Consider the following 26,425-nt stretch of genomic DNA (forward strand, 5'->3'; position numbering starts at 1 on the left):
TAAAAAGATGGGCTGGGAATTTCTGTGTTACCTCAACTACATATTCATTGTATAAAACTGACATATGGATCAAAAATATTGCAATCAGAGTCAAGATTGAAGTGATACTGAACGCTTTGGCAACTGCCGTGTTATCAGCAAAGAAGCATGGGTCTGAACTGCAGTCTTAAATCTATACCAGTCCAAACAGTGGGAATTTTATACCCAGACTCCAAATGTTACAAATCTGAAAACATTTTGCTAGATTTCTATGATTAACAGAGGCAGTAAGAGAAGAGTTAGAATGTAAAGCTGGCTGGCAGACATTGACAACTTACCCACGCAGGAGGTTCCATCATTAGGTACAAAAGTTTGTTGACCATTGCTGGATTTGAAACCAGGCATGCACATGCAAAAATAACTTCCCACCGTGTTTGTACAATTGGCATGCTCTCCACAAGGCTGAGTAGCATTTTCACATTCATTATCATCTGTCAAGACATAAATTATGGAGAAATATATTTGCACTTGTCAATTGAAGAAAACAGTAAAGGAAAAGCTTAATTTGGCCTCTAGTATTTTGTTTATTGAAGTTTTGAACGCTGAGCTAGCACTCTTGGTGTTTACCTATATAGTTTTCCCATTGCCAAGGATGTAATAAGGTGTATAGCAGCACTCTTCTGCCCTCATCCTGTGTGAGACAACAAATGAGAAAACCAGCAGGATGCTGAATGGTTTAATTGGATATTCACACATAATAAAGGATTGCATTTGATAACATTTTTTCTATCCAAAAATCTACAGAGAGGCACCGCAAGGATGCATCTGGGAACCTAGAATTTTAGGTCTTCAAGATCTACCTGGACACGTTCCTATGCGACCTGATCTAGGTTGACCTGCTTTTGCAGGGAGGTTGATGATCTCTAAAGGTCCCTTCCAACCCTACCATTCTGGGATTCTATGAAATCACTCAGTTTGTTCCCTACCATCAAAGCAGGATTAATATAGTTACACTGACAGGTCTTTTTCCAGCCTGTTTTTGAAGACCTTCTGTGTTATTTATCAGCAGTCCAGGACAACAAATATATAAAATTTCTCCTACTGACTGATCTGAGTCCTATTACATTGTTTTTTCTTAATTATCACAAAGATCTTGGCAAACAGATGAACAAGTTTCATAGTTTAATCTTCACTTCTTCGCAATCACTGTGCAAGTCACTTTTGTACCTGCAGATTTAGATGATATACATTACAGTGTAAACCCCATGCCTTTAATAATACATGAAAAAGGAACTATATGTACAAGGTTTAAATCTACTTTATCTCTGCAGAGTCTCTGCATGTGCCATCACTGTAAGCATGGGGATTCAGCTAGCTTGATCAAAGGTCAAATGAAATAATAAACTCATGCTTTGAATGGTATAATTGATCTTCTGCAATGACTCAATTAAGGAGTTTCCTCTCTTGAATATTCCCTGTTGTCTGTAAGCAATTTTTAGACCAAACTTGAGAAAAATTTCAAAAGCTTCCTTATCCAGACAGTCTGCTTCTCAAACTGACAGCAACACTCACAATACTAACAATTCTATCTTTCCAAATAGCCTATTTCTCCCACAACATTCTGAAACTGATGAAACTCTCCCAAAGAGGATAACACTACTCTCAGTGGAGTTCTCTTTTCTACATCGTGAGAAAGGAAGAGAGTTAAAGGCTTCCTGAGATCTACTGGGATTTTGTTCCTGTTTTCAAGAAAAAGGTACTTGTAACATGATGAATGACAGGAAAGAATTCTAACGGAGAGAGAAATAACAGTTTATTGCAGAAGAGGAACAATTAAGGAGCTTGACAAGGAGTAGAAATATGATTTTAGAAAAGATGTCTGGACGTGAGTTTCAGAAAGGTGCTTCTGCTTCCTGATGGTCAGTGTTCTCATATGGTATTTACAGGGATAGGATACAGATAAAAGGTCACATAAGCTAGGGAAGTGGCAAGGCTAAAGAACACCAGGGGTTGCAGGAATACATATCTGCAATGTAACTTAGGCACAACTGCTAAAATAACATTGGAAAAGGACATTTTTCAGATTTGAAGTCTGACATGATTTTGAATGTTATTCAGTTGACTCAGAAATGCAAATATCAATTGAGAACTGCATCTTTCCTCAGAGGAATTTGGGTCAACAGTATCAAATGGATTATGCTCATTATAACTAAAATGGAATGTAATTTAATGAGGAATTAAAGTATAAAAGCCCTTGGCCAGCACACGTCAACAATATTTATTCTACAGCTTTGGTATTCATGAGAATACAGCAGAGAAGGTGTATGACTTGGATCTCACTAAAAGAATGCCAAAGTAAAACCAATTTAGTTTAAGTGACATTACGATAGGGAGAAAAAAAATGTGGTATTAATTCAAGTTCAAAAGCTAAGCATGAGAATATGAAAAATCCACTTTGGCACATGGCGTCGCAGAGACCAGGCCCCAGAACACTTTACAAACGTTGATAGCAAGGTCTACTTGTTTGAATAGCATTTGTGTGTGTCTGTGTGTGTCTGGCTCTTGTGATACCAATTTCGTCCCGGACCGACATATTTCATGACAAAAAGAAGTGGACTATTTTGGCTAACACGTAAACTTGGTCTTTGGAAAGTATAATAGATCCTGGAAGATATGCGTGGACTTTGGAAAGCTCATGGGATAGTGAGGAATGGAAGATAAGAAGCAGGACCTTGATCACTCCAGGACTTCCTTCAAGGGAGAAAAATAATAGATGATGGAAGAAAAGCTACAGGCAAGAATTATTCTTTTGAATTTGTTTTCTAGGCGCTCAACTAGAGTCTGCAGATTAGAACACTAGTACCCTTATCAAGTGGTCTAAAGAGTATATAAACAATAGCAAAATGACTCACGCAGTGGTCATCAATAAATTCTTTATAATTGTGCCTAACTAACTCTGCTACATTATGGTGTTTTTCCTCAGTATTTAGTATGTCTGTAAGGGGTTTAATGGTGACTATATTGCCTTAGAAGGCTTGCCTATTGAGAGAATCTTTTTGATAATTTGAGAAACCTTTATTACATCAAAAGAGAATAGCAGTAACTTTCCAAACATAAGAACAGACATTTTAAAGAGTTAAATTCATAAGGAGCTTTCTTTTCACTGTTCCCATGGTCTAACGTAATACTGAGCAGACCATGCTGGGGGATAATTTACTGGACCACATCCTGCTTCCACTGAAATTAATGGCATAAAAGTCACTGACGTAAGTAGGCCCAGGGTGATGCTTGCTATGGAAAACTACTGGGTTAATGAGAAATGCAAGCAAGGAAGAATTTTTAGTAAAAAAAAAAAAAAAAGAGGAGTTTCACATACAGTTTGACTAGATGTGTTTAAATAATCTGCCTAATTTCAAACAAAATACCTTACATCAACAATGATGGCAAAAAAGATCTAGTTCTCTGTATAAACGATTTTTTTTTTTTTTTATTCAAACAGCAGTTCAATGTAGAGCCCAGGAGCTTAAAGTAATTTTCCAAATTTTACATGATTTATAATATTATTGGATTTGTGATTTAAGGGATGTCAGGGAGAAAACCCTCAGGATTTATAGATGGATATATGCTTTGGTTTTTCGGTTGTTTGGTTTGCGGGTGTGGGCGAGGGAGCTGAGGAGAGTTGGTTTATTTTAGAGAAATTTTTGTGTCTATACTGAGAGGATACTTTAGATGACAAGCATATAATCCACCTGCCTTGTTTCTACCTAATTGAATTATGTCATGTTTTGCTGGCACAGATACCCATTGAACAGGCAGTATTTCAGGAATGCACATTGCCTTAAAGAATTTTTCTTTTTTTCCAGTAACTGATGAAAAATTGAGAGACTTTTCGAAATAAAGTCGGCCAAATAACGCAGTTAATTAATGTAGCTAAATGGTAATACTGCATTCAAGCGTGATTAATTCACAGGATATTTGCTGAATGGCTGAACTATCTTTAGAAATGGTTTCTTTGGAGGCACAAGAAGCAGGCTGTTGCCTTTTGAGGTTTTGTTTGTTTGTTTGCTCTAAAATCTTATTAAAAATCACAATGTGAAGAAGGCTAAAAATAGTTTCATTGGTAGTTTGTGCTAACCCAAAGATGGATGAACATGTATGCATGCATACTTGGATATGATGTAAAAATGTTGATCTTGAAGATTGGTCATGGGTGAAAGCCAGCTGGAGGACTCCTGTGACAGAAGCTCCTTAAGCCATGGGCCATCCCATCTGGGAGACTACCCTAGGGAAAGCCTGCCCTGGAGCTACCACAGCTTGTGAGGTCAGCCCTTGACTTCCATACTCCTGGCTCTTCTGCTGAAGAATTTAATTTCTCAAAGTTTTGGATCAAAATCTGCCATGTATATCTACATCTCCCAAAGCTTTCTACTGGGGTCTTACTACAGGTAGAGAACCCAAGGCTCTTGTTCTTCTGCTTCTTTGGCAGGGATGGCAGTTCTGACTCCCCACGCTCTGTGGGATGATCTGGATATCCAGCTGAGCTCTACAGAGTGACGACAGACTTCTCAGGGAACCAGAAATGTCTGTTGCAGGTGAACTCTTTGACATCTTGACATTCCACAGAAGGAGATAAATGAATTAAGAACTCCTAAGCAAATCTTGAGTTTGATAAACTGAGTTTTCCCAGACTCTGCTCAAACAACCATAGGCTCTGCTCTTGTGGGGTCTGGGGCCCCTAACATAAGAAGGATATGAACCTATTGGAGCAAGTACAGAGGAGAGCCATGAATATGGTCAGAGGACTGGAGCACCTCTCCTGAGAAGGGATGAGAGAGTTGGGATCGTTCAGCTTGGAAAAGAGAAGACTTCAGGGACACCTTATAGCAGCCTTTCAGTACCTAGCAGGGTCGCCAAGAAAGTAGGAAAGGGACTTCTTAAACGGGCACGTAGTCAAGGGGTGATGGCTTTAAACAGAAAGACGATAGATTTAGATTAGATAAGCTCTCCAATGTGAGGGCAGTGAGGCACTGGAACAGGTTGCCCCGTCTCTGGAAGTGTTCAAGGCCAGTTTGGTTGGGGCTTTGAGCAACCTGGTCTAGTGGAAGGTGTCCCTGCCCATGGCAAAGGGATTGGAATTGCATGATCTTTAAGGTCTTTTCCAACCCAAACCATTCTATGATTGGGTGATTTTAACAAGTTTAATGAACACTTGATGTTTCTAAGAACCACAAGCAGCTCACACTGAGGCTGTTACTCTATACTGAAATACATTCACATTCTGTTCTGTGCATTCCACATATGACATTAAAAAAACTCAATTAAAACATTAACCGTTAATTTTACCCTAATCCAGGTCTATTGAAACCAAGGTTGGAGGCCTTTGGGGTACACCCATCCAGAACAGCAGTGGCAACACAGGGCTGGGGACCAGTATCAGATACAGTAGTCTGAAAAGTGGACAGTGCTGGGTAGGAAGGAAACACAGCCAGAGCGGTTGGGGAATACATTGATTCATTGCATCCTGCTGTTCTCTTTCGACAGCAGCCTCTGCTGCCAGAACTGCTATGGAGCCCCTGGGGGAAACTAAAACTACCCTTCCCTAGTGTAACTCTCATGGGAGAACAGTACTTGAAGTGCCTCACTTAACCCCTCAAAAGCAAGGAAATGAAAGGCTTCCTGTAAAACAAATTCCAGTGCTACTCACCCTGCTGTGCTTAGCTTGTCTAGAGGTCTCAGAACAGTGGGTGATCTTACATACATTACTTCTGTGCTGCAGGACTGTGTGTCTACAGCTATCACAGCCAGAGTTAAGAACAGTGATACCATTAACAACCTTGTTTTTCCCTTCCTTGTGATGTGTTTCCATTAATGGTAATTTAGCACAATTTGTTTATGATTCTCTGAAGATTCAGCATTCAAGTTTGGTCTAAATCAGCATGAAAGAGCAGATGCTTAGAAAAACCACTTGAGACTGCAGAACTGGGCTGAAAATCTCATTTAAATATGAATTGCTTTCATAATGGGCCCGATTCATCTTTGTCCTACACTGGGGCAGGGGACCATGCAGTTGCTGCATAAGAAATCTTACTACTGCAAGTGCTGTCTTGCTAAAATTTCCTAACTCTCTACCTCCTTGCAAGATCTCTTCACAATGCCTTCCAGGGATATTTTTATAGCTTGCCAGAATTTTTTAACTGGTTTGAGCTTGATGGCTCTGCAGCTACCTGGACTCCTAGAAGTCCTTAGCTCAGCAAACAAATATTTTCTTCCACATTCTTCACAGGCTATAAGTACACACAGAGATGATTTCAGATCAGCTGTTCTTTCATGCCTGGCCAAAAAAGCTTCATAACAACAAATTCCCATAGCCTCAGTTTAAGAAACAGGGCAGAATAGTCTAAAATAAGGAAAGGTGTATTCCTACATGTTCAAAACACATTCAGGTTGAGTTTCAGAGAATGGACAAGGTTTGGAGGGGTTAATACATTATCTAAACTGCTTCTCTCATCTCTTGCTGGTATTTTCAGACATTACAAATTAAATATGAAAAGCATTTATTATTAGGTAAATGTCTGTGATGAAATTGTCATTTGTTTAGTCACAGAGAACAACTTGTCTTTTCAACACTTGAGAAGTATCAAAAAAATAAACTCTGTAATTTGTGCTCACTCATATGTGAAGAATAAGAGACTAGGGTAGGGATGAGGGAGTCAGGGGAAGGAATCTTTCAAGTGCTTGTCCTTGATTGGAAACAAATTCTTTACCCAGAAAAACACCTGCACAAATTCAAGAGTAATAAGGAACAGGATGCTCAAATTAGTGAAACAGAAAGGAAGAGGGGATAAATAGCTGTTGAGTAGCCCTGTTCCACCTTTTCTCCACCACTGTCTCCTCTGGAGAGCAGGAGTCTGGGTACCCTGCAGACAGTAGCAAGAGGCCCCCACCACTCCCAAGAGAAAGCCTTAAAGCTTCACTGACCAACAGAGGCTCAGCAAGAGAGCTTTCAGAGCTGTGCAGCTGCAAGTGAGGAGCTTCAGTTTGTGTGTCCAAACCCCAGATTAGGTATTTGTCTGACACACTTTCCTGATTTGAATATGAGGGTAAGACCTGTGAGTGCTCTGGGATTCACCCCTTCTGTTACAGGCAAAACTCAGAGCTGGTCCAGCATCACCTACTGAGTTTGTGAGCGGGGTCTCAAAGCACCTGTCAGGAGTACAAGTGAAGGGCACAACTCACATCTCAGCTTGGGCACAAGAGACCAGACTTTGACCTCCTTGCACCTGGAGCACTCCAGGCTGTCTTGCGTTCCTCCTGGGAAGGTGGCATTAATTCACCAGCTGAGTCTGGTGAGTTGTTTAAACAGTAAAGCTAAAGAAGGAGAGAGACTGTATGTAGCAGGGTAATGTGAGAGACAGTGACAAGTCACAAGTAAAATGAAAAAAAGACAGGTTGAAGATGGTCTACTGGAACTCTCAAGCTGGCTTTGGATTGAGGAGTGATGAACACACAAATTCCCTAAAAAGCCTGGATTATTGGCACTGAATAGGAGGGGATAAAACAATCTGATTTTCAGTTCTCGTCACATTCAGATCCTGGTTAGTCTTACCATGAACTCAAACAACCCAAGGCACCCATCTGACAGGATGGGGTTAAGTGAGATGCCATCACTAAAATCTTAACATTTCAGTCTCAGGCAAGAGCAAAGCAGAAGCAAAACAACTTAGCAAAAAGTTTGAATGAAGAGGATGAAAATACTTTCAGGCTTGAAGCTCCCAGATGCCTGGAGGAGATTGGCACTGTGTGCCCTGAGACCCCTTTGCAGATCAAAATGGGTAGTTCCAAATATTTAGTACTGGTGACACTGTGAAGCCTGTGAGTTCATTGTACAAACAGCACATGATAGTGGACACAAGTGAGAAAACGTACATGAACTTCTGTAGTGATTTATAAAGTAACTATCTAGGCACAGAGCTAGTTGTATGCTAAAGGTACTTTTAATTGGACTTAATGGGAACTATAGGCTATAATTTTGTACGGCCTGGTTCATATTATATATTTGAAAGCCAGAAATTAAGATCCAGTTGCTGAATTCCTCCCTAGAGCAGGAAGACGGGTATGTATGAACTAAAGGACAATCTCTAATTCTGAAGGCAGCTTTCCTTTAGTGATGATCTGCTCCATTCCTTCCTTCTTGTGGTAGGCTCTGAAACAGAATTGTTTCTACATTAACCTCAGCGAAGAGAATAACAATACACTCATTTGCTTTGTGTGAGAAAATGCTGTTTTCATAAAAGAACCTGACCTCAAACTCACTGAAGGCCAAAGAATGATTCCCATCAACCTGCACCTCTGCTTTTATAGAAGCAAAGGAGCAAAACTTAAAAAGAGCAGGAGTCAAGGAAGAAGATCACATTGCTCTTCCTTTCCTCACCCCACATAAATCTAGTTACCAAGATGCAACCTCAACATCCTGGCAGGTGCCTTTAGGAATAGGCAGAATATAATTGAGGCCTATCATCAGTTTTCTGGTTTGCCTCCATCAAAAAAACAGAATTAAAACAAGCTGAAGTGCAGCCAAAGGGGAATATGCTGGATTCAAACTACCACTGTGAAGGTGTCAACAGTTTTCAATGCTACTAGCAGAACAACTTTAAAAATTTCCCTGTTATTTAATTACATCATTCCCAATCCATCTTTCACTGTGGTTCCTAACTTGTTTGTTTTCACTGAAACTCATCCTTTAACTGAAAAGTAAAGCAGCACATGCACAATCAGAAAGACTTTTTTTGTCTTTTAAAGGAAAGCAAATATCACAGTGGGCCTTACTGAAACCCAGTTGCCAGTAGGTAAGTACACCCCCTGCATAACTGAATGGTCAGCCCAAGTAGAAGTGCTGTTTCAGAACTGCAAATAGAACTGTATTTAAAAAACAAACTCCAAAAACAAAAAACCAAACAAAACCCAAACAACCTATATTCAGATATCTGCATTATAATTTCTTGCAGACTTCCCATTGCGTTTTCAATTTATCATAATGCTTGCATAGAATTTGCACCATGAAAATAGATGTGCCAGAATGTGAGGCTGAAATCTTGATTATACTGTTTAACCCTTTCTTCAATTTATATAAATAAGTGCCATGATTTATTTATATACATTTACTGCCCCAATACTCCTGTAATCACTATATAACTGCATTCAGGAAATTAAGGCTTAAAGTTGTTCAATTCTCAATGCAGCTGGTTCTTGTTATTTCAAAAAATAATTTCTAAAAACTGTTTGCAGAACTTTCTGAACCAAAATATGGAAATTCAGTATGGCACATTCCAGTATTTATCTAACTTCAAACTTTCTTTTGCATATTACAGCAGAATCTGTTAACTGTTAGCTTGTAGACGAAGTTGTTCCTCGGTAGCAGCAAAAAGATCATCACCACGCACCAAGTCTTGGGATCTATCTGAACTGCATCTAACAGAAGTTAAATGCATCTAAAGAGAAGCATATCAGGATTACTTCACCTATATCTAATCTCCATCAACTACTAGATGGATGTCTCCTAAGGCCAGTTACACAAGGCCATTGCTCAGAGGTTGTGATCCCCCTGTCTTAACAATGCCCCATCTAACAGCAAGAGAAACACAAGGCTAGAAATCAGGATGAATATGAATTCTTTCATCTCTCATCTCCAGGCTATCTTCTTGGCTCTGGGGAGATAAACTCTGTCAGTTGGCATTTACCCCTTTAGCAGGCTTTTTTTTTTTTTTTTTTTAAGGGAAAAGAAAAAGTTGTGCTCTACTGAAAAAGAAGTTTTGCTAAGTAATGATATAACATTTCAGAGGTTTAGTAGGAAGTCTTTATTTTGGCAACAGAGATAGTTCCACATGTATGAAAACTTGGGTTTAACTAGAAGTTTCTCCTCATGCTTTTGAATCTGCTACCTAAAAATAAGTGGCACATTATGAAGTACAGGTGTCATAGTACTACATTTTCTTCAATAAATGTCCTTTGAAAAATAATTTGTGGTAATATATCTGAAACAGTATTAAAAACACTTCTTACTTTTAGCTTTGAGATATGTATTATTTTCTGTTTTGGATCTAAAAAGTAGAATGCAGTAAGAGTGGTAAAATTTAATTGAAACAAGTAATAGCTCAAATAACATGGAAGGCCATAAAACAGTGACTGCAGAAGAAGTGGTTTTTTTTCAATTGTGGAATAGTATTCATTGATTTCTGAAACTTCAGGCTAATTATGCTCTGAGTGGAAAAAGTACTTTAAGGAGTCTAGTCTCAGCATCAGAGACCTTGAGTTCAAGATATATTTTTTTTTCAAACCCAAGTTACAGTACTCAAGACAAAAGTAGCCTGATGAAGTTTGATTGCCAGTACTATTCAGGAGGTTAGATGAGGTGGCCTAATGTTAGCCTATAAGATGTATGTACCTATATTGCTCTTAATATTAAGGTTAAGTCAACAGAAGATGGTAACACCAATAGCAAAGAAGTTTGGATAATTTTTTTAAAGTCAATATTGTTTTATTCTTGTCAAAAAGTACATGTGAACTAAACATCCTCTACATTGGCCCATAGCCCACATAGCTTTCATGTGTCTTGGTGACAGTGTGGTTTTTATATTAGTTCTATTTGTAAGTTATCCTATTCAGATGCTCTGGAATTCAATAGCTTCACTACCGATAATAAACTAATTCACCAAAGGAAATAATTTCAGTCTATAACTGAGAAAGCCATTAATTACTGGAAAACATCCAGTCTCCAAACCTGAAGATATCAAACATGGTCTGGCAAGGAGGAGACAATTAGACTGAGGAATTCTACCCAGAGGGAAAACTTGCCAGCATTACTTCAGCTAGACTAATGACTTCAACAATAACCACTGAAGTATTTCCAGCTACTATCAATTCTGTAAGTATTTAACTCCATAGTGACAATATCTTAACTACTAACAATTATATTCTCAGAGACTCACCCTAGCATCTGGTTTCTGATACGAATCGTTACAAAAACATAGAGAGTTTGGTATACTCTGCCTTCTGATGTGCATTAAAGCTAGCTAAAATGATGCAAGTGGAAATGGAGATTATAAAACTCAGAGGGAGTTAAGTCTGTGGTACTGCTCAGGTTCAGTTAAAGGACTGCAGATTTTTAGGTAATCTCAGCCATCTTCCTCTACGATAGGCAAATATCATCTTAGTAGAATCTGCTCATTTGAAAATTATATAGACCTTCTCCTTTCTGGAGCAATCTCTTAAAAAACCCAGCAGGTCTAAAGGCTAGATTTCCTCTTTCATCTCTCTGTCCTGAACCCTAAGGTTTTGAAGTGATAGAGCCTTTGGTCTTTCATGCCAGATGGACTTGATAGCTCTTTCTGGATCTTTCTTTTTAAGTCATGTAATATGGAAAACTTTAGCTCCATATGAAACAGCAAAACTAGATAACCCACTCAGATCCTTAATGAATTTTGAACAAGGAAGGAATATATAACATCTTAACTCAATTTAAAATGACTTTTCCTTTACTGACACACCAACTCCCACTCTTCAATAGTTATTACATACTAGGCTGAAATATACTGTTAATTCATAATCACTGTTTTCTACATAACTTTGTAATTTTCTAGTGAGGACGTTTATTCTTAGATACCAATAGATGCTTTATTGTCTCAAAGCTATGAAACACACACTTAAGTAAACTAGATGATCTCTAAAGGTCCCTTCCAGCACCTACCATTCTACAATTCTATGGCTGCAGTTTGTTGCAAGTAACACAACAGGGAAAAATGTTGAAACGTGGCACACGTCAGAACTGGAAACACTTTTAATTTTTTTCTACCATAAACCAACCTACTATGCAAAGCATTATTATGTGTATTTGTGCCTGGGGGTACTGACATTCAGGAGGGTGTAGATATTCTGTATAAATGCTGTGTGTCTTTCAACGACTGGAGTTGTGCCTAAATGCCACACTAGGGGACTGAGCAGATCTCAGAGGCAGGTCATATCACAAGCAACCATGCTACCTTAGTGCTGCTCTCTAGCCAGGCTAATTAGTCCTCCAAACACAGTATCCATTAGCTGGGACACAACGCTATGCTGCAGAGCCACACCACTTGCTGTTGTTTGGTTTGTCCAGTACTGCACTGTGTCAGCTCAGCAAACACTTGGAAACCAAGTTCCAATACAAAACGCAGAAAATGCTGCTGCCACTGATTAAAGTGAGAGGTGCAATTTACATAATAAGTAGGCAGAAACCACAGAAAAGGAGGATTATCATAAGGTACTGAATAGTAGGCATGTGAAACAAAGACCATCGTGCTGGAGATCACGCAAAATTCTCAGTTGGTAATGTTAAAAAAACTTGTTTCCCAAGCAAATCAATCAAAAAAACCAAACCCCAAACCAACCCAACCTCCCAAAAAAACCAAGCAACCCCATCTTCCCTTCATTTATTAAAATAAATCTCTCAAATGAAGCACCTAAGTCTAAGGAAACATAATAAAGATAAACACATGATTATCAAATAGACTGAACTTGCAGGAGCATTGGGTAGATTTCTACAGCATTTTAAGTATCCCTGAAAATGGGGTCATTGATTAGATATGTGGAGAAGCACTGTAAGGTTTGTTTGGTTTTTTTAAGTGTAGGACAAGAAATTCGTTTAGCAAAAAGCTACAATATAGACTCTTAGTTTTCTTGGATTAAAAATAAAGTATGACATCACATATCAAATGCTTCTTTCATTAAAAAAAACCCCAAACAGTCATTGCCTTTTGTCCTTTGTGGCTGTTTCTGGATGTACCAGCATAGACAATTCTATAGGATATCCTTAGTCTTACTCCAGAAGATCAAGCTCAGTCAAGATACTGAAGATCCCAGAATAGTTTGTTGGGAAAGGTTTTCTATGCTCTGATTTGTTGCAAACTTTTTCATAAGCATTAAATCTTTATTTTACTTAGTCAAGTGGAGCAAGTTTACATCTCAAATTTAAATACAGGTTGTGCCCAGAAAAAAAAAAAGTAGTGTTTAAAAAACTGTTTATTTTCAAATGCCCAAACTATGCAGTATGAAATTACTGGATTAGAGCTTAAATTCTTACTCCAGCTGCCTTGGCTCCAGATCAGGTACATAAAGTCAACCTCCAGGATCAATTCCAGAGACCCACTGAAAGATCTGGGATAGAGGATGGCTGGACCCAGGAAAAAAGGAATATTGGGGATGAGCAGCAATATACATTGTTGCAACAACAGGTTAGTATCATGCCTTGGAAAGGCTGACATTTTACAGAGGGCTAACCACTGTTCAGAGGAGAGCTTTACTAGTGCTCAAATCCACCCTGGAATTTCAGCAAGGAAGGAACATCCCTTTCCTCTTGACTGGCATCATCCATATTGCATCTGATAGAGGCAAGTGGTGGAGTCACCTTGTGAGTTAGGGACCAGGTAAGAAGGAAAAATTGTTTTTGAAGCAGGTCCAATTTTAGGCCATTAAATGGCAAGATAATGATGAATTTCTTGAGGAGCAAGAAATATCCTTAGAACTTCATTTAGTGCCTGTTTTAGCCAAAGGCTGCATTCTATGTTATTTTATGTTTAAACATACCCTACTATGACAAGCCACTGAAGTCTTTAAAGTCTTCTCATCTTTATTACAGACAGTCCCTTGATCTCAATGCCAGAAAAGGTCAACACAAGAACTTCAGAATTAGACTTGTGTACATCCAACATACAATACAAATAAGTGAATGTGGCAAGGACATCCCAGGCACATTAAATGAGGCCATCTTTTCCTAGCTATACTTAAAATGTTTTTGTTTTTGCCAACCATTGTGCAAGCGATGTCATCATCAAATCCAATGAAATTCGTCTATTGAAGCGCTCTCCCCCTCAAAATGCTTCATCAATCATAGGCCAGAAGGGCTCTGTCATAGGATAATTGCAACTTGGCGTACCAACAAAGAGCATCCAAACATCCTCAGCTTCCTTATCTATACAATGGACAGGGATGACAGCCATTTTATTAGCTGAGATATTGTTGCCCCCATCAGATAAAATAGTGTGTTTTGTTGCTTTGATGTTTTCTGTCACTATAGCAAAGCTGTCTTTTTCAACTGCATGTTTAAAAGTACGACTGCAGTGGCAGCTTGTGTTCCTTCACAATAACATTGCCTACAAACATCTTACAGAAAGAGGCAAGCGGTGTACTAATTGCACTTTATCAGAAAGAGATGGGAAAAACAAAAGGAGTTTCTGCAGCAGTTATTTCTAGTCAAGACATAATTGTGGAGTCATCTCTTATCTACATTTGTTTCCTTGAAGACGAAAAGATCAGTAGAGAGTGAATTCTCTCCAAGAGGACAACCAATTGAGAATCTATCCAAAAATGATTTCAGCCATCCCTGTTCTCCTGCCTTCACACACAGTACTATTAATCTACAGTATATTTAAAATAACATTTGGGGTATCTGCTTATATTTAACACTTCTCCACAATGACTACAACTATTACAACACTCAGAAACATGTATCTTACTTCAACATGCTTGGTTAGATGGTGTAGACTTTGAAGGCTAACAAAAAAAAAAATCTGTCTTGCAGAGCAATATGCAAACCCATTAAATTTTCTATTTAAATCCTTCCTGACAGAGCAGACTTTTCTTGAATTTCAAAACAGCAAACCTGTTAAACTCTGAAGGTGGAAAAGGCTGCTTGTTGACACCAGGCTTATCTCACCATACTATCACTTGGACAATAATTATCTGAAGTGTTGTAGACACAATTTAATAATTCAACATTTGCCAGCTGCTATGGAAGACTTCCCATCTATACTAAGCGCAGGGAAAGGCTGTGGACTCTCTAATGGACTGCATGACAAATACTGTCCACATCTTTTATACCAGTAGCACTCTAGCTCACTGATTTCTGATGAGGGTGTTGTTGGGATGGTAGTAGGAACAGCACAATTAAAAGTCATCAACCCAGTAGGAAGTTTCATCTTCGGTAGCTATTCAGTAACAGATTGCCTGTGATAACAGGGGCCGAAGTAGGTAAATGTAAACTGTTCTTGCAAATATAGGCATCACTGTTAACCTTCATAGTTCTACACATACAGTATGCCTCTAGGGTCAAGAGGCATTTTCATTGCTGTGGAATCAAACAGCTCTGGTGTAACAACACACCACCTCAACCATGCAACACTCTCTTCTCCACCCCCAGTATCCTCAGATACAAAAACTGAGTTCTGCCACATTTTTTTTAAGCTCTGGTTTTCTCTTTCTTCTCCTAAAAGACAGATATTTCTCCTTCCTTTGCGCAACAATCTTTTCCCTCTTCTCCACCTGCATCCATGCTCCTAAAGCTACCTCCATAACCAGAGGTTGTGAGCTGGGTGCATCCTTGGAGAGGTGACCTAGAGAGACTTACAGGTTTCATTTTCATTTACTGGCTTTCCTATAGACTGTGGGTGAGAGTCCAGGGAATCACTTGACCTGCCTTTGTCTCATTTCTCCTTTTACCAAATCTTTTCTTTTACCTTGTCTATTTTGATTTAAACAGAACAGACCCAAACTCATAAAGGTCACATATGTTTCAATAGCAATATGAACTCATTTGGCACCTTGATCTTGTTTGGATAAGTGTAAACCAAATAATGAGTCTTAAGAAAGGAAACAATCTGAAACTTCCTTTCAAGCACTCTCTCCAGAATACTTTAAGTGAAGGATGCTGCAAGAGTAATTTGCATCATTAGAAAGGTACCTTGTTTCCACACTAAGAAGCAGAGTTATAAAGGAAATTTTGTCATGGATTCAAGTGGTTGAAAGATTTAACCTTGAATACCCTTTTGATATTGCAGGAAAGTTACACATTGCACACAGTTGTTTCTAAGTCTTGTGCTGTTGTTCCCATTTCTGAACACTGGAGATAGTCTGGAGACAAAGAGGAGAGGTTCTCATGCTCAGTCAGCATATGCCCTACTTGCAGTATCTAAGTAATGCATCTCAATCAGACCAAACTCTTCCCTAAAGCAAAGTTTCTTCTCTTGTGGAAAAAAAAGAAGAAGGAGAAAAAAGTCTAGCATGGAATTTAAGATAAAAATTGCAACTGAAATGAGATTTCTTGTTAGTTTTAAGGATCAATGAGCACCTCAAGGCTATAGTGCTCAGTGCTTTAGAAATGGCTTCAATATTCAAAACAAGTAATTTTACAATACTCAGGACTTTTTTTACTTAAAGCTTTAACTCCTTAAGTCACATTAACAACTCTAATACTCAAACCCTGTGTAAGCAAAACTCAAGTATCAGACTCCTAGCAACAGAAGCTATTTATTGTAAATAAAAGACACATATTTTCATGTTTCAAATTTCCTGGTTTTCAGGGCATACGCATACAAAAGATCCGATTCACAGATGTATAACTTGGCAACAAAAACTCTGGAAATTCAGGGGTCCTACTGCTTCTCTCATGAAATTCTTTGCACACACACTCTGGGTATACATCCTTGAAAATTGATTAAATACTAAGAATTACATAGGGATGTTACCTCATTTTGTCAATACATGTTAGGGTCATCAGAGAAGAATCTGACAGATTAAAAACTCACAATAAAGAGAATAGAGACTAACAAACAGTTATTGGGAAAGTCAAGGGCAGAGAATGACTCATTTCATTATCTGTACATGTTCCTTTAAACAACAGCTACTGCCAAACTTCAGACACATAGCTCTGACTAACACCTATTGACAGACTTCGCTCATGCCTGCCTACTTACCTGTTCTACAGAGAAAGCAACTATATAAAAGTCCCACCTTTCGGTTTGCATTTAGAAATATGGAAATGCTTACCATTGCCTGCTTTTTTACCTTATGTTGTTCATTGCCATAGCATCTGCCTATACCCTGAAACAGACTGCCAGTGGAAATCTCAGGGCTGTTTCCACTTCCTTCCCTTTTAACAGATAGTTCAAGAAAGAGGTGGTAAATTGGCATCTGGAGTATTGGGGGCTCAGGAAGCTACTCAGCTGCAATTGAAATCTGGTGCATGTCAGGTGTGATGAGTTCTGGGAAAAAATAAGAAACTTCCACAAACAAACTGCAACTGCCAGAATCACAGCACAGTGGTGAAAGTGGCTCTTCAATGAATAGAGTGCTCCTTGGTCACTTATAAAGGATTATTCAGTTGTCTACTAATTAAACCTTTAGGTAATGAAATATTTGTTAAAAGGAAGAGGGGAAAAATCAGCAACAAGGACTTTTGTTGAGCAGATGTAAAACTGACACATCTGCCTCCCTCGATACGAGCAAATTGGCTCTTTCAATATGTTTCATTTGTTCTCCTGCCAATTGCTGATCTCTTGTCAATTTACTCTCAAACTTGGAAGAAAATTAAATGGTTTGATGACATATTGGTTTCTGTATTTTATCTTTGAAATGCAAAATATAAATTTCAATGATCTTAGAAATGTTTCACATCTTTGAAATCTTTGCAATTGTAAGATGTTGGGTTTGATCCCCCTCTGGAACATAAGAGCATAACTCCAATCTAACTAACTGAATTAAACTAGGCAGTTTATCACAGCTGTTGATCTTGTCCATGGTTCTCCTACAGAACATGTCATATGCAGATTTAGAAATATGCAGTATGAAAGGAGGTGACTCTCTATATGCTTCAGACATGCTTGAAAATACCTATACTAGATGATTGCTTAAAAATGCTTCCTAATAGCTTTAAATACTCAAAATGAAATGATGGAACTGTCATCACAGCAAATCACACGAGGAAAGAAAAATGATAGCAGTATTAACTGCATCAGCCACCTGCTCTATATAGGTTATTAAAATGATGGAAACAGTATGTTGGCTATGCCATACATGCAGGCTAAAACTCCTGTCAGGTCCAATATCCCATGCTACAAGTTGTAATTTATATGCCTATAATTTATACTATACTGTAATTTATAGAAAATTTATCAAAATGCCATCTGGAAAAGACTGGTTACTGACTGGGGTACTCTTAATTTCTTGTGCTATGGCTACTTCTTTAGTCACAACTTGACAAAAGCCTGTGTTGTGCTCCTTGTACATTTGGTACTGCCTTGACCCTGCAAGCAATAAGCAGGCCAGTCTCTATTTTTAACAATGCCTCAAGTGCACTCGGAACTCCTTGCCAGGGGAGTAGGATCCTGTAAATATAATATGCCTAACACATCTAGGGCAACCTGTACTATGCACAAGGCTGTTGCAGTCACCTTGATTAAAACACAGAAAAAAAAAAAAAAAGAATGATAAGTCAATATTGACAATGCCCTCTTCATAAGCAGTCTTTTAGTATGCAGTTTAAAGGCGGTCCTAAACAAACCTCCTCTGGCCTGGTCCTGAAAAACACCCTAATCAGCCAGCTGCAGGCAGCACCTGAGCAGAAATGCACCTCATCCCTCCTGCTGAAACTACTCCAGTTGGCAAAAGCAATTCGATTACCCTGAGCTCATGTGCATCTCTCCAGCCAGGCAGGTAGCATTTTCATGCAGGAATCTTGATTTCAGATTCCTGCCCTAGGGATGCCTAATGTATTTTATCCAAGAATTGTTTAAAGTAAAATAATCTGTCATATGAATGAATGGAAAGAGGCTCATATTCAGAGCTGCTGCCACTATGGATAGCCAATATAGATGAAAGTACTTACATTTAGGTATTCTTGACTGAAAACAATGGCTTCCCTCTCTTTATGCTAAGTTTACCCATCTGTAAAGCAGACACATTACAATTTACCGAACTCAGAGAAATGGGATAATACAACCTTGGCAAAGGAAAGGCTCCATCACATTGCTTTACTAGATAGAAAAAGGTAATACGAATATATGATTTTAAATCAACATTAAGATAGTTTAGACTCTGAGACATTTCTGATATTGCTTTGGCTGGCTAATGTAATTCATTTTCTAACAGATCTCTTGCCATGCTCGATATTCCACAGAGCCAGCCTGTGTTGCAAGATGTACATAGCTAATCTGCTGAGAAAAGAAATCATAAACAACACTTTATCCTGCATTTTATTCATGAGAGCATTATTCCAATCGGTGCAATCTTGAAGTATGGATTGGATCTTGGGATCACATAGTCATGCTGATGTAACTCAAATTAGTCTGCTTTAAACATTTTTTAATTCCAGAGGAGGAAAGTGGTACAAAACCTTTAAGGCTGTCATGTCTGTTTTAAAAATTCCTTATCTTTTCTTTTTCTCCCCTTTCTTCTTTATTTTTCAGTAGTAATATACAGAAAAATCTCATTATGCTATTACTCATATTTCCTAAATTAGTAATCTAAGTAGAGTATTAATCACATTAGCAGTTAGTATCTAGGGTGGAAGTGACAGCATCTGCCTCTGATTGTCCCTAGCACAGGAAGTTTGGCTTTCAGGACCTCTTAGAGCAGGCAATCAGCATTAGAAGAAATAAGAATCTTTTGAGCAAGTTTATGTTGTTTTGTGTTTTTTTTTTTCACAGGAGATGGACTGAAATTTTTGTAATATGTACAGAGTGTCCACACATTCCTCACAAGTCAGCCATCACATGTTTTCAGTAGCATTGTTTTCACAAGATAATCCTTAGTGATACACAAAATGAAACCTATTATCTCTTTGATGAATGCATTTTAAAGTTCAAGGATAAGCGTGGGTAAGTGACACAAAGAAGACAGTCAAGATTTGCAGAGCAGTGACAAGAGCTGGCAGAGAGGAATACTAGTTTCATCAGAAGTGGTTTCTCATAGGTCATCTTCCAATAGTTTGACTGTACAAAAACACATGTGCAGTATATATAAATTGTACTAAAACTTCACTAGAAATTGTATTAGAGAAGTAGATCCCAAGGTCATGCAGACTTTGTCCAGAGGATCTTGCTAGATCAGATGCTGAGAGCTGTCTCCCATGACAGTCCTGGATACAAAGCCTGGATACTAAATATCTGTCTTGTCACAGATTTGTTCTGTGTGTGCTTGAAACTGAACCGTGTCACATATTTGGCAGGAAATGTAATCCCTCCACAAAGAGGATTTGATCCTTGGTGTGATCCTGCCGTTCTCAGGCAAGAATAGCTCTGTGTAAAGCCAATGCGAGGTCTGTCCTTATATTTCCATTTTGGTTAAGGAACAAGCCCCAAACATGGGGTTATGAGATCAAAATGGTCTGTCTCCAATTATCCACATAGCATGAGAAGAGATAGGCTACAGATACAGACTATGTGGGGCACAAACATGATGCCTATATCTGAATTAATACAGAGAAAATGTGTTACTTTTTAAACCTTTTTCGAAAGCCACAAGTGGTATATGATGCAAACAACAGCACTACGTAAGACAGCAAGGCATAGCACCTGGCTTGAACAGCACCAGACAAAATCACTGAATGAATGACAGTTTAGGAATCCTCCTCTAGGGCTGACAGCTCCAGAATTTCTGTCAAATTGACTCGCAGTTTTGATATTCTCTTTGATTTCTCCTGCTTTTTTTGTTTTTTCTGTTCAGACCATCATGGTGATCCTCCTCTTCCTCCTAATAGCCATGCCACACTTATCTGTCCTTTCTCTCTGCCTATGTTGACTAGATTACAGATAGTCCCATCTCTTTGCTGTTCCTCATGCTCTGCTGGTACTCCTCACATGTGATGCCCTGTTGCTGAAGTATATGCATATGGGATATAGTCACTCCTTTCAGAGAATCACAGAATCTTAAGGGTTGGAAAGGACCTTGAAAGGTCATCTAGTCCAACCCCCCTGCCAGAGCAGAAGAGCCTACAGTAGGTCACACAGGAACTCATCTAGGTGGGTTTTGAATGTCTCCAGATGAGACGACTCCACAACCCATCTAAGCAGCCTGTTCCAGTGTTCCCTCACCCTCACAGTGAAGAAGTTTTCCCTTATGTTTCTTTGGAACCTCTTATGTTCCAGCTTGTACCCATTGCCTCTTGTTCTATCGTTGGACATCAATGAGAACAGCCTGGTTCCATCCTCCTGACACCTTTTATGTATTTGTAAATATTAATGAGATCACCCCTTACTCTTCTACAAGCTAACAAGCCCCAGCTCCCTCAGTCTTTCATCATAAGGGAGATGCTCCACTCCAGTCATCATCTTTGTGGCCCTGTGCTGATTACCAGCAGCTCCCTGTCCTTTTTGAGCTGAGGACCCAGAACTGGACATAATATTCCAGATGTGGTCTCATGAGGACAGAGCAGAGGGGAAGGAGAACCTCTCTTGACGTACTGCCCAAATCCCTTCCAATACACCCCAGGATGCCATTAGCTTTCTTGGCCATGAGGCCACATTGTTGGCTCATGCTCATCCTGCTGTCCACCAGGACCCCCAGGACCCTTTCCCCTATACTACCCTCTAAGAGTTCATTGCTTTGCCTTAACATCTCAGGTGTGAATCTCAGGAAAAAGGAGAAGGAGAGCAAACTGGCAGTTATCTTCTGGTAGGATTTCTCTCAGTCTCTTTTAAAATAATGGAATAAATATTATGAGTGTAAAAATCATCTGGAGCAACAGGGAAACTATGACCAATAAATAGTTTGTATTTTCAAAGAACAGATCATGTCAGACAAATGTAATTGCTTCTTCAACATTTTCTGGGCTAGTGTAGAGAAGGAACATAGTGGCTGCAATATATCTGGGCTATAGTAAAATATTTGATACAGTGGCTTATAAAATCTTATTAGAAAAAATAATTTATAATGTCTTAGATAAGAGTGCTGTCATGTGGATTGAAGACTGGCTGAAGAAATGTAAACAAAGGATAATGACTCATGACAAACAGCACTGCACTGAGTTGTGAAGAGGTATCCAATTGGATTGCCACAGGAGTTGGTGTTAAGCCCAGTTTTCTTTTACATATTTATTAATGCTCTGGAAAAAGAGATGAATAGCCTGAGAATTAAATTCACAGATGATACAGGATTACTAGCTATTGTTAGCACCAATCAGGACAGAGATACTATACGGAGAGAAAGCAGAGAGAATGGGAAAGGGAAGAGTCAGTGACCAGATTTACCTGTACAAATATGTGAGGGAAGGTTTTGTGTCCCAGCTGATAATAATGGGAGTAAACTGACACACTAGCCAAAAGCAGTTTACATTTGGTCTGTCAAAAGCTGGAGCAGAGAAACAATAACAAAACCAGCTAGGAGATAATTATTAATTATAACATTTCCCCAGAAGATTCCAGAAAAGGCTTCACTCCCATTTTCTAGTCTCAATAAATCTCAGTGTTTGGAATTTTCTAATATTGTGTCTGGCTGCATGCTATAAACTAGCATATAGTGATGTAATACAAAGTCATCTGTCTTCACTTCATTATATTATATTGCTTTTCTGAGGAGGAATCAGTGGTAAAAATCTCACCATTTTCTTTATATCTTGTTTACTTATAATATTAACATGAAGAGAACAAACTGACACAGAGGAAATGAGGTTTTTTGAAATTTCACTCTCTACAAACAACTCAGCCCCCCCAACTGAATCAGCTCAGACATGTAAAAGTAAAAACAAATTATCTAGCTACTTGGCAGTGGCTGCCTCATAGATCCTGTATTACCACATTATTCCTGAATGAAAACAAGTTTTTTTTTTCCAAGCATGATGCTCTATTGTCCTAATCTATTTTAGTGAAACTATGTGAAGAGAGCTTGACTGCAGCATATTTTTATTTCTTGTCCATCTATAGAGAACATTTGTATGATGAACTGGATATGGATCTAAATTTTGTGAATTACGATTTTGGGCCTATTATATAGATTGAGGGAAATCAGACAGTTTCAATGTGTTTTAAATGCACATATGACAACAGTCTATATATTTGTGTATGTTTATAAAGAATATTTCCCTACTACTTTATAGTCCATGGAATTAGACTGTAGGTCTAACCAAACTCTTCCGTTAAATAAAATTTTACCTCTCAAGATAACATTACTCAAAATGAAGTGAAGCTAAATAGATAGGAAGATCTCACATAGAAATGCTTCTGAATACTTGCAGCAAACAAAACATTCCACAAGACCTTTTAACTGTTGAAACGTGATTTCCTACCATTTTATCTTGAGTGTGCTTGACTTTGGTGGCTAGGGAAATGCAAGCTCAAGGTCAAATTATCTTCATGGCTCAGTGAAAAGTAAAATTACCGTTTCATGTGGATTCTTCAGCATATGTGAGTTTACAGTATGGATTTTCACATCAGGCTTTTCATGCAAAACTTTAAACTTTTAAAAAAACTTTGTGTGTGTGTGTTTGTCTTTTTAATTTAATGGACGATAACTGAGTTCACAAGATGCTAAGGATAATCCCACTTCAACATCTCTCCCTCAAAAAACCTCAACACATCAGCTAAAATAAAGCCACTCATTAAAGATTTCATTATTCTCTACTTTCCTTGGCTGGTAGAGATTGATATGTAAAACTACAGAAAAATCAGCCTGGGAGGGCACATAGAGTAATGCATATGGAGATGCCTTAAAGTTGCTTCAAGTTATGAGAAAAGAGCAAAGTAGTGAAAACCATGTCTGGCTCCAAGTAAGAATCCTGAATGCTTGAGGATCTGACTTCAGACACAACATGGCACAGAGCAGAGTCTATCAACGGCTGCCATAAGGGATGAAAGGAGTTAGCCTTTTGAAATAACTGTCACTTCTAGAGGCCACTGTTGCTTTTTCGTAAGTATCCCCAAAGAGAGTACTAAGGGAGGAAGGTTGAACATTTCCAGGAGGACCTTAGTTGTATTAGTATCCAAGTAAATATAAATTTTGGGTTTGTACAATGTTATTACTTCCATGACATAAATCAGTAGTGTGTGGATGCCTTATTTTTTCAGAGAATGTTTTATGTCATAAAATTCTTAGGACTGGCAAAGGAAAAATCCCCGGGCCTGAATCTCAGCTGATGAAAACTGGTGCAGTTACTTTGAATTTAAAGGATACCTTTCAAAGATGATAAAAAGTAATTTCAATGAATTCTATATGATAATTTTCTTGTGACTCAAGAAATGTACATGTCTTTTCTGTGGGCTACTTGCAGTAACTTTTCTTTCCACCAAAATTTGCACAGAAGTTAAACCAAAATTCCCCTACAAAAGTTACGTTGAGCTTGATTCTGTCAGCCATCCAGCAGCATCTTTATATCTACACAGCCTTGTGATTATCTCACAAATTCACAATACTTTAATTCTGAAGCATACCACTTTCCATAGAGGCAATATCCTCAGTGCTAGTCTGAATGCTCTGAATGCTAAGTGTCTGGCTCTGGCTTGATTCTCTACATTTTCTGTCTGTGAACATGTAGCACATGGCCCTTGACTACTACTTTTAAATTGATCTGTGTCTGCTATGAAAATATATTGCTTCATAAAAGTCTTTCAGAGTATCAGCTTCCAAATTAATGATTTTTCTCTCAAGCTCCGACTTTGAGAGCTTACAGTACAGAATTGTGCAGTCCAGCTACTTGAATCAAATTGAAATCCATCCATCTGCAATTCAGATCCAAATTCTTTCAGTGCTGTTGGCTCATCTCTAGGTAAAGAGCAGCTGTTGTCCTGTTAAAGTGACTGTAAATAATTCTAACTTCAAGCTTCGAGAGTGAAATTCACCCTGCTTCACTGGGGACCTGTTAATCCCCGGGATGTTCTTGGGTGTGGACTTCAGCTGGTGGGAGCTGCATAGCTGTGCTGTAATCAATAGAGCTGTGCTGCTCTACACCAGGCACAGAACTGGCCCTGGCAGCTTTGGTGAGCAGAATGGTCCTGCAGCCAACAGGGCAGCGTGCACTCCCTGGGTACTGAGGGGTCTGGGGTCATTATACCGAGCCAGAAATCCCAGCTTGTTATGCTAAATGCACAGGGCATTTACACCAATAAAACATGAAAAAGGTTTCTTTCTTATACCATGACCATCTCTCATTTTTCATCCCAAATGAGCCTGTTACTGTGCTTTTTTGGGGGCATTTCATGAGTCTGTAACACAAACAGTACCACACCCAAGAAAGGCTTGTTTACAGCAGAAATTCAATAAAGTGTCTAAAGGAAGAATTTTCCAATGAAAAGAGATGGGCCCCAACCAAGAAGGAAGGTACTTGTTAAAGCAACTAGATCAGAATAGCAGATGAATCACAAAATGATAGAACTATTTCAAAGGATGTTTTGAATGGAGCTGTCAGCAAGCATTTTAATAGCAAGTCTTCAATTTCTGCTTTATGGGTTTTTTAAATACCAGGAAGAAAACATAAGTAACAAGAAGGGATTTAGGAATTGTTTAGTGTTTGGCTGTTCAAAGAAAGAAAAAAAGCCCTCCACATGCAATGCAGCTAATGAAAATTACCATTATGTTTTTTTCCTCTCCATTTGCAGACGTTAAACACTGTAATAATGCAAAGTCCTTATGATTTTCTAAATCTTCACAATAAGGAGGATATTGTCTACTTATTTAATTACCAAATCTCCAATGGCAAGGAATTGCTACCACCAGCAGCTCCTGCTCATTCACGTAGTTCCCCTCCCTAATTAAAGAGTCTTTGCAGTTAAAGTAATAAATCAATCAGAATCCTAAACTGCCAACAGATGATAGACGCTCCCCTCCACTCCAGCCCCTGGCCCCCCACATTTCAGCGACAGATTTTTCAATGGCTCAGCACCCACAACTGAGATTATCCTTTTGAAACAACTCAGTTCTCCTTTAGGCACCTAGGATAGAGCCAGACAGTTCAAAAGTGCTCAACATATATTTCTTTGGAAAATCCACCCCTAACTGTGGCTTTGTGTCCTAGAGACATTGTGGCTTGCAAGAGTCAATCATGAGTCACCTCCCCGTCGGAGGAAAGTCATAAGCATCACTGCTTCTGCAGGAAACTATAATGAAATACATCACTATACTCGTTCATGTTCTTGCCATTGCTTACTGCAACAAGAACAGAGACAGCAGGTATATCAAGAGACTATTTTTACCACACTGCCAGTGAAAGCAGGAATAACCCTGTGCTTGAATTTCTGTTGCAGCACTTAAAACCAGACTTCCATATCGCAGCACAGACCCCTTACTAGTCTGAATATCAAGCGCAAACTTGATTGCTACGGTCTGTGTGGTATTCCTTGAGGGTAATGTGCCATTGTCAGGTTGAAAGTTTTCTGAATGTTCATTAGTTTAAGGCTAAAATTTGAGTAATAATTCAAGAACACTTTATAGCTAATAAAAGCTGCAATAGCTTTCTTTGAGAACAAAGAATACAGCCCAGAGACCTTTTAGCAGAACCCTCCCCTTCAACAAGAAACACTTGGTGGTATTAGCATACTACCTGTTTATTCAAGAGGATGTACAAAAAGTTCAGATAACAGTTCTTTTTTTGCAGTCCACACCTGTATAAATATTATCCCAACGTCTCCTTTGCCATCCATCTAAGCCTCATACCTCA

At 38.7% G+C, this 26,425-nt stretch overlaps 1 protein-coding gene across 9 annotated transcripts in view; it reads right to left on the bottom strand.

Annotated features, from left to right (window-relative positions):
• Positions 1-26,425, bottom strand: part of ADGRL4 (adhesion G protein-coupled receptor L4) — a 264,165-nt gene that overhangs the window by 37,214 nt on the left and 200,526 nt on the right. For all 9 annotated transcript variants that reach the window (XM_062004023.1, XM_062004022.1, XM_062004025.1 and 6 more), the window contains one exon: positions 318-470. In XM_062004023.1, coding sequence (XP_061860007.1) covers positions 318-470 — 153 coding nt within the window. The remainder of the gene's footprint in view (positions 1-317; positions 471-26,425) is intronic.

The sequence above is a fragment of the Colius striatus genome, chromosome 10, assembly GCF_028858725.1.
Source record: "Colius striatus isolate bColStr4 chromosome 10, bColStr4.1.hap1, whole genome shotgun sequence".
Taxonomy (NCBI): Eukaryota; Metazoa; Chordata; class Aves; order Coliiformes; family Coliidae; genus Colius; species Colius striatus.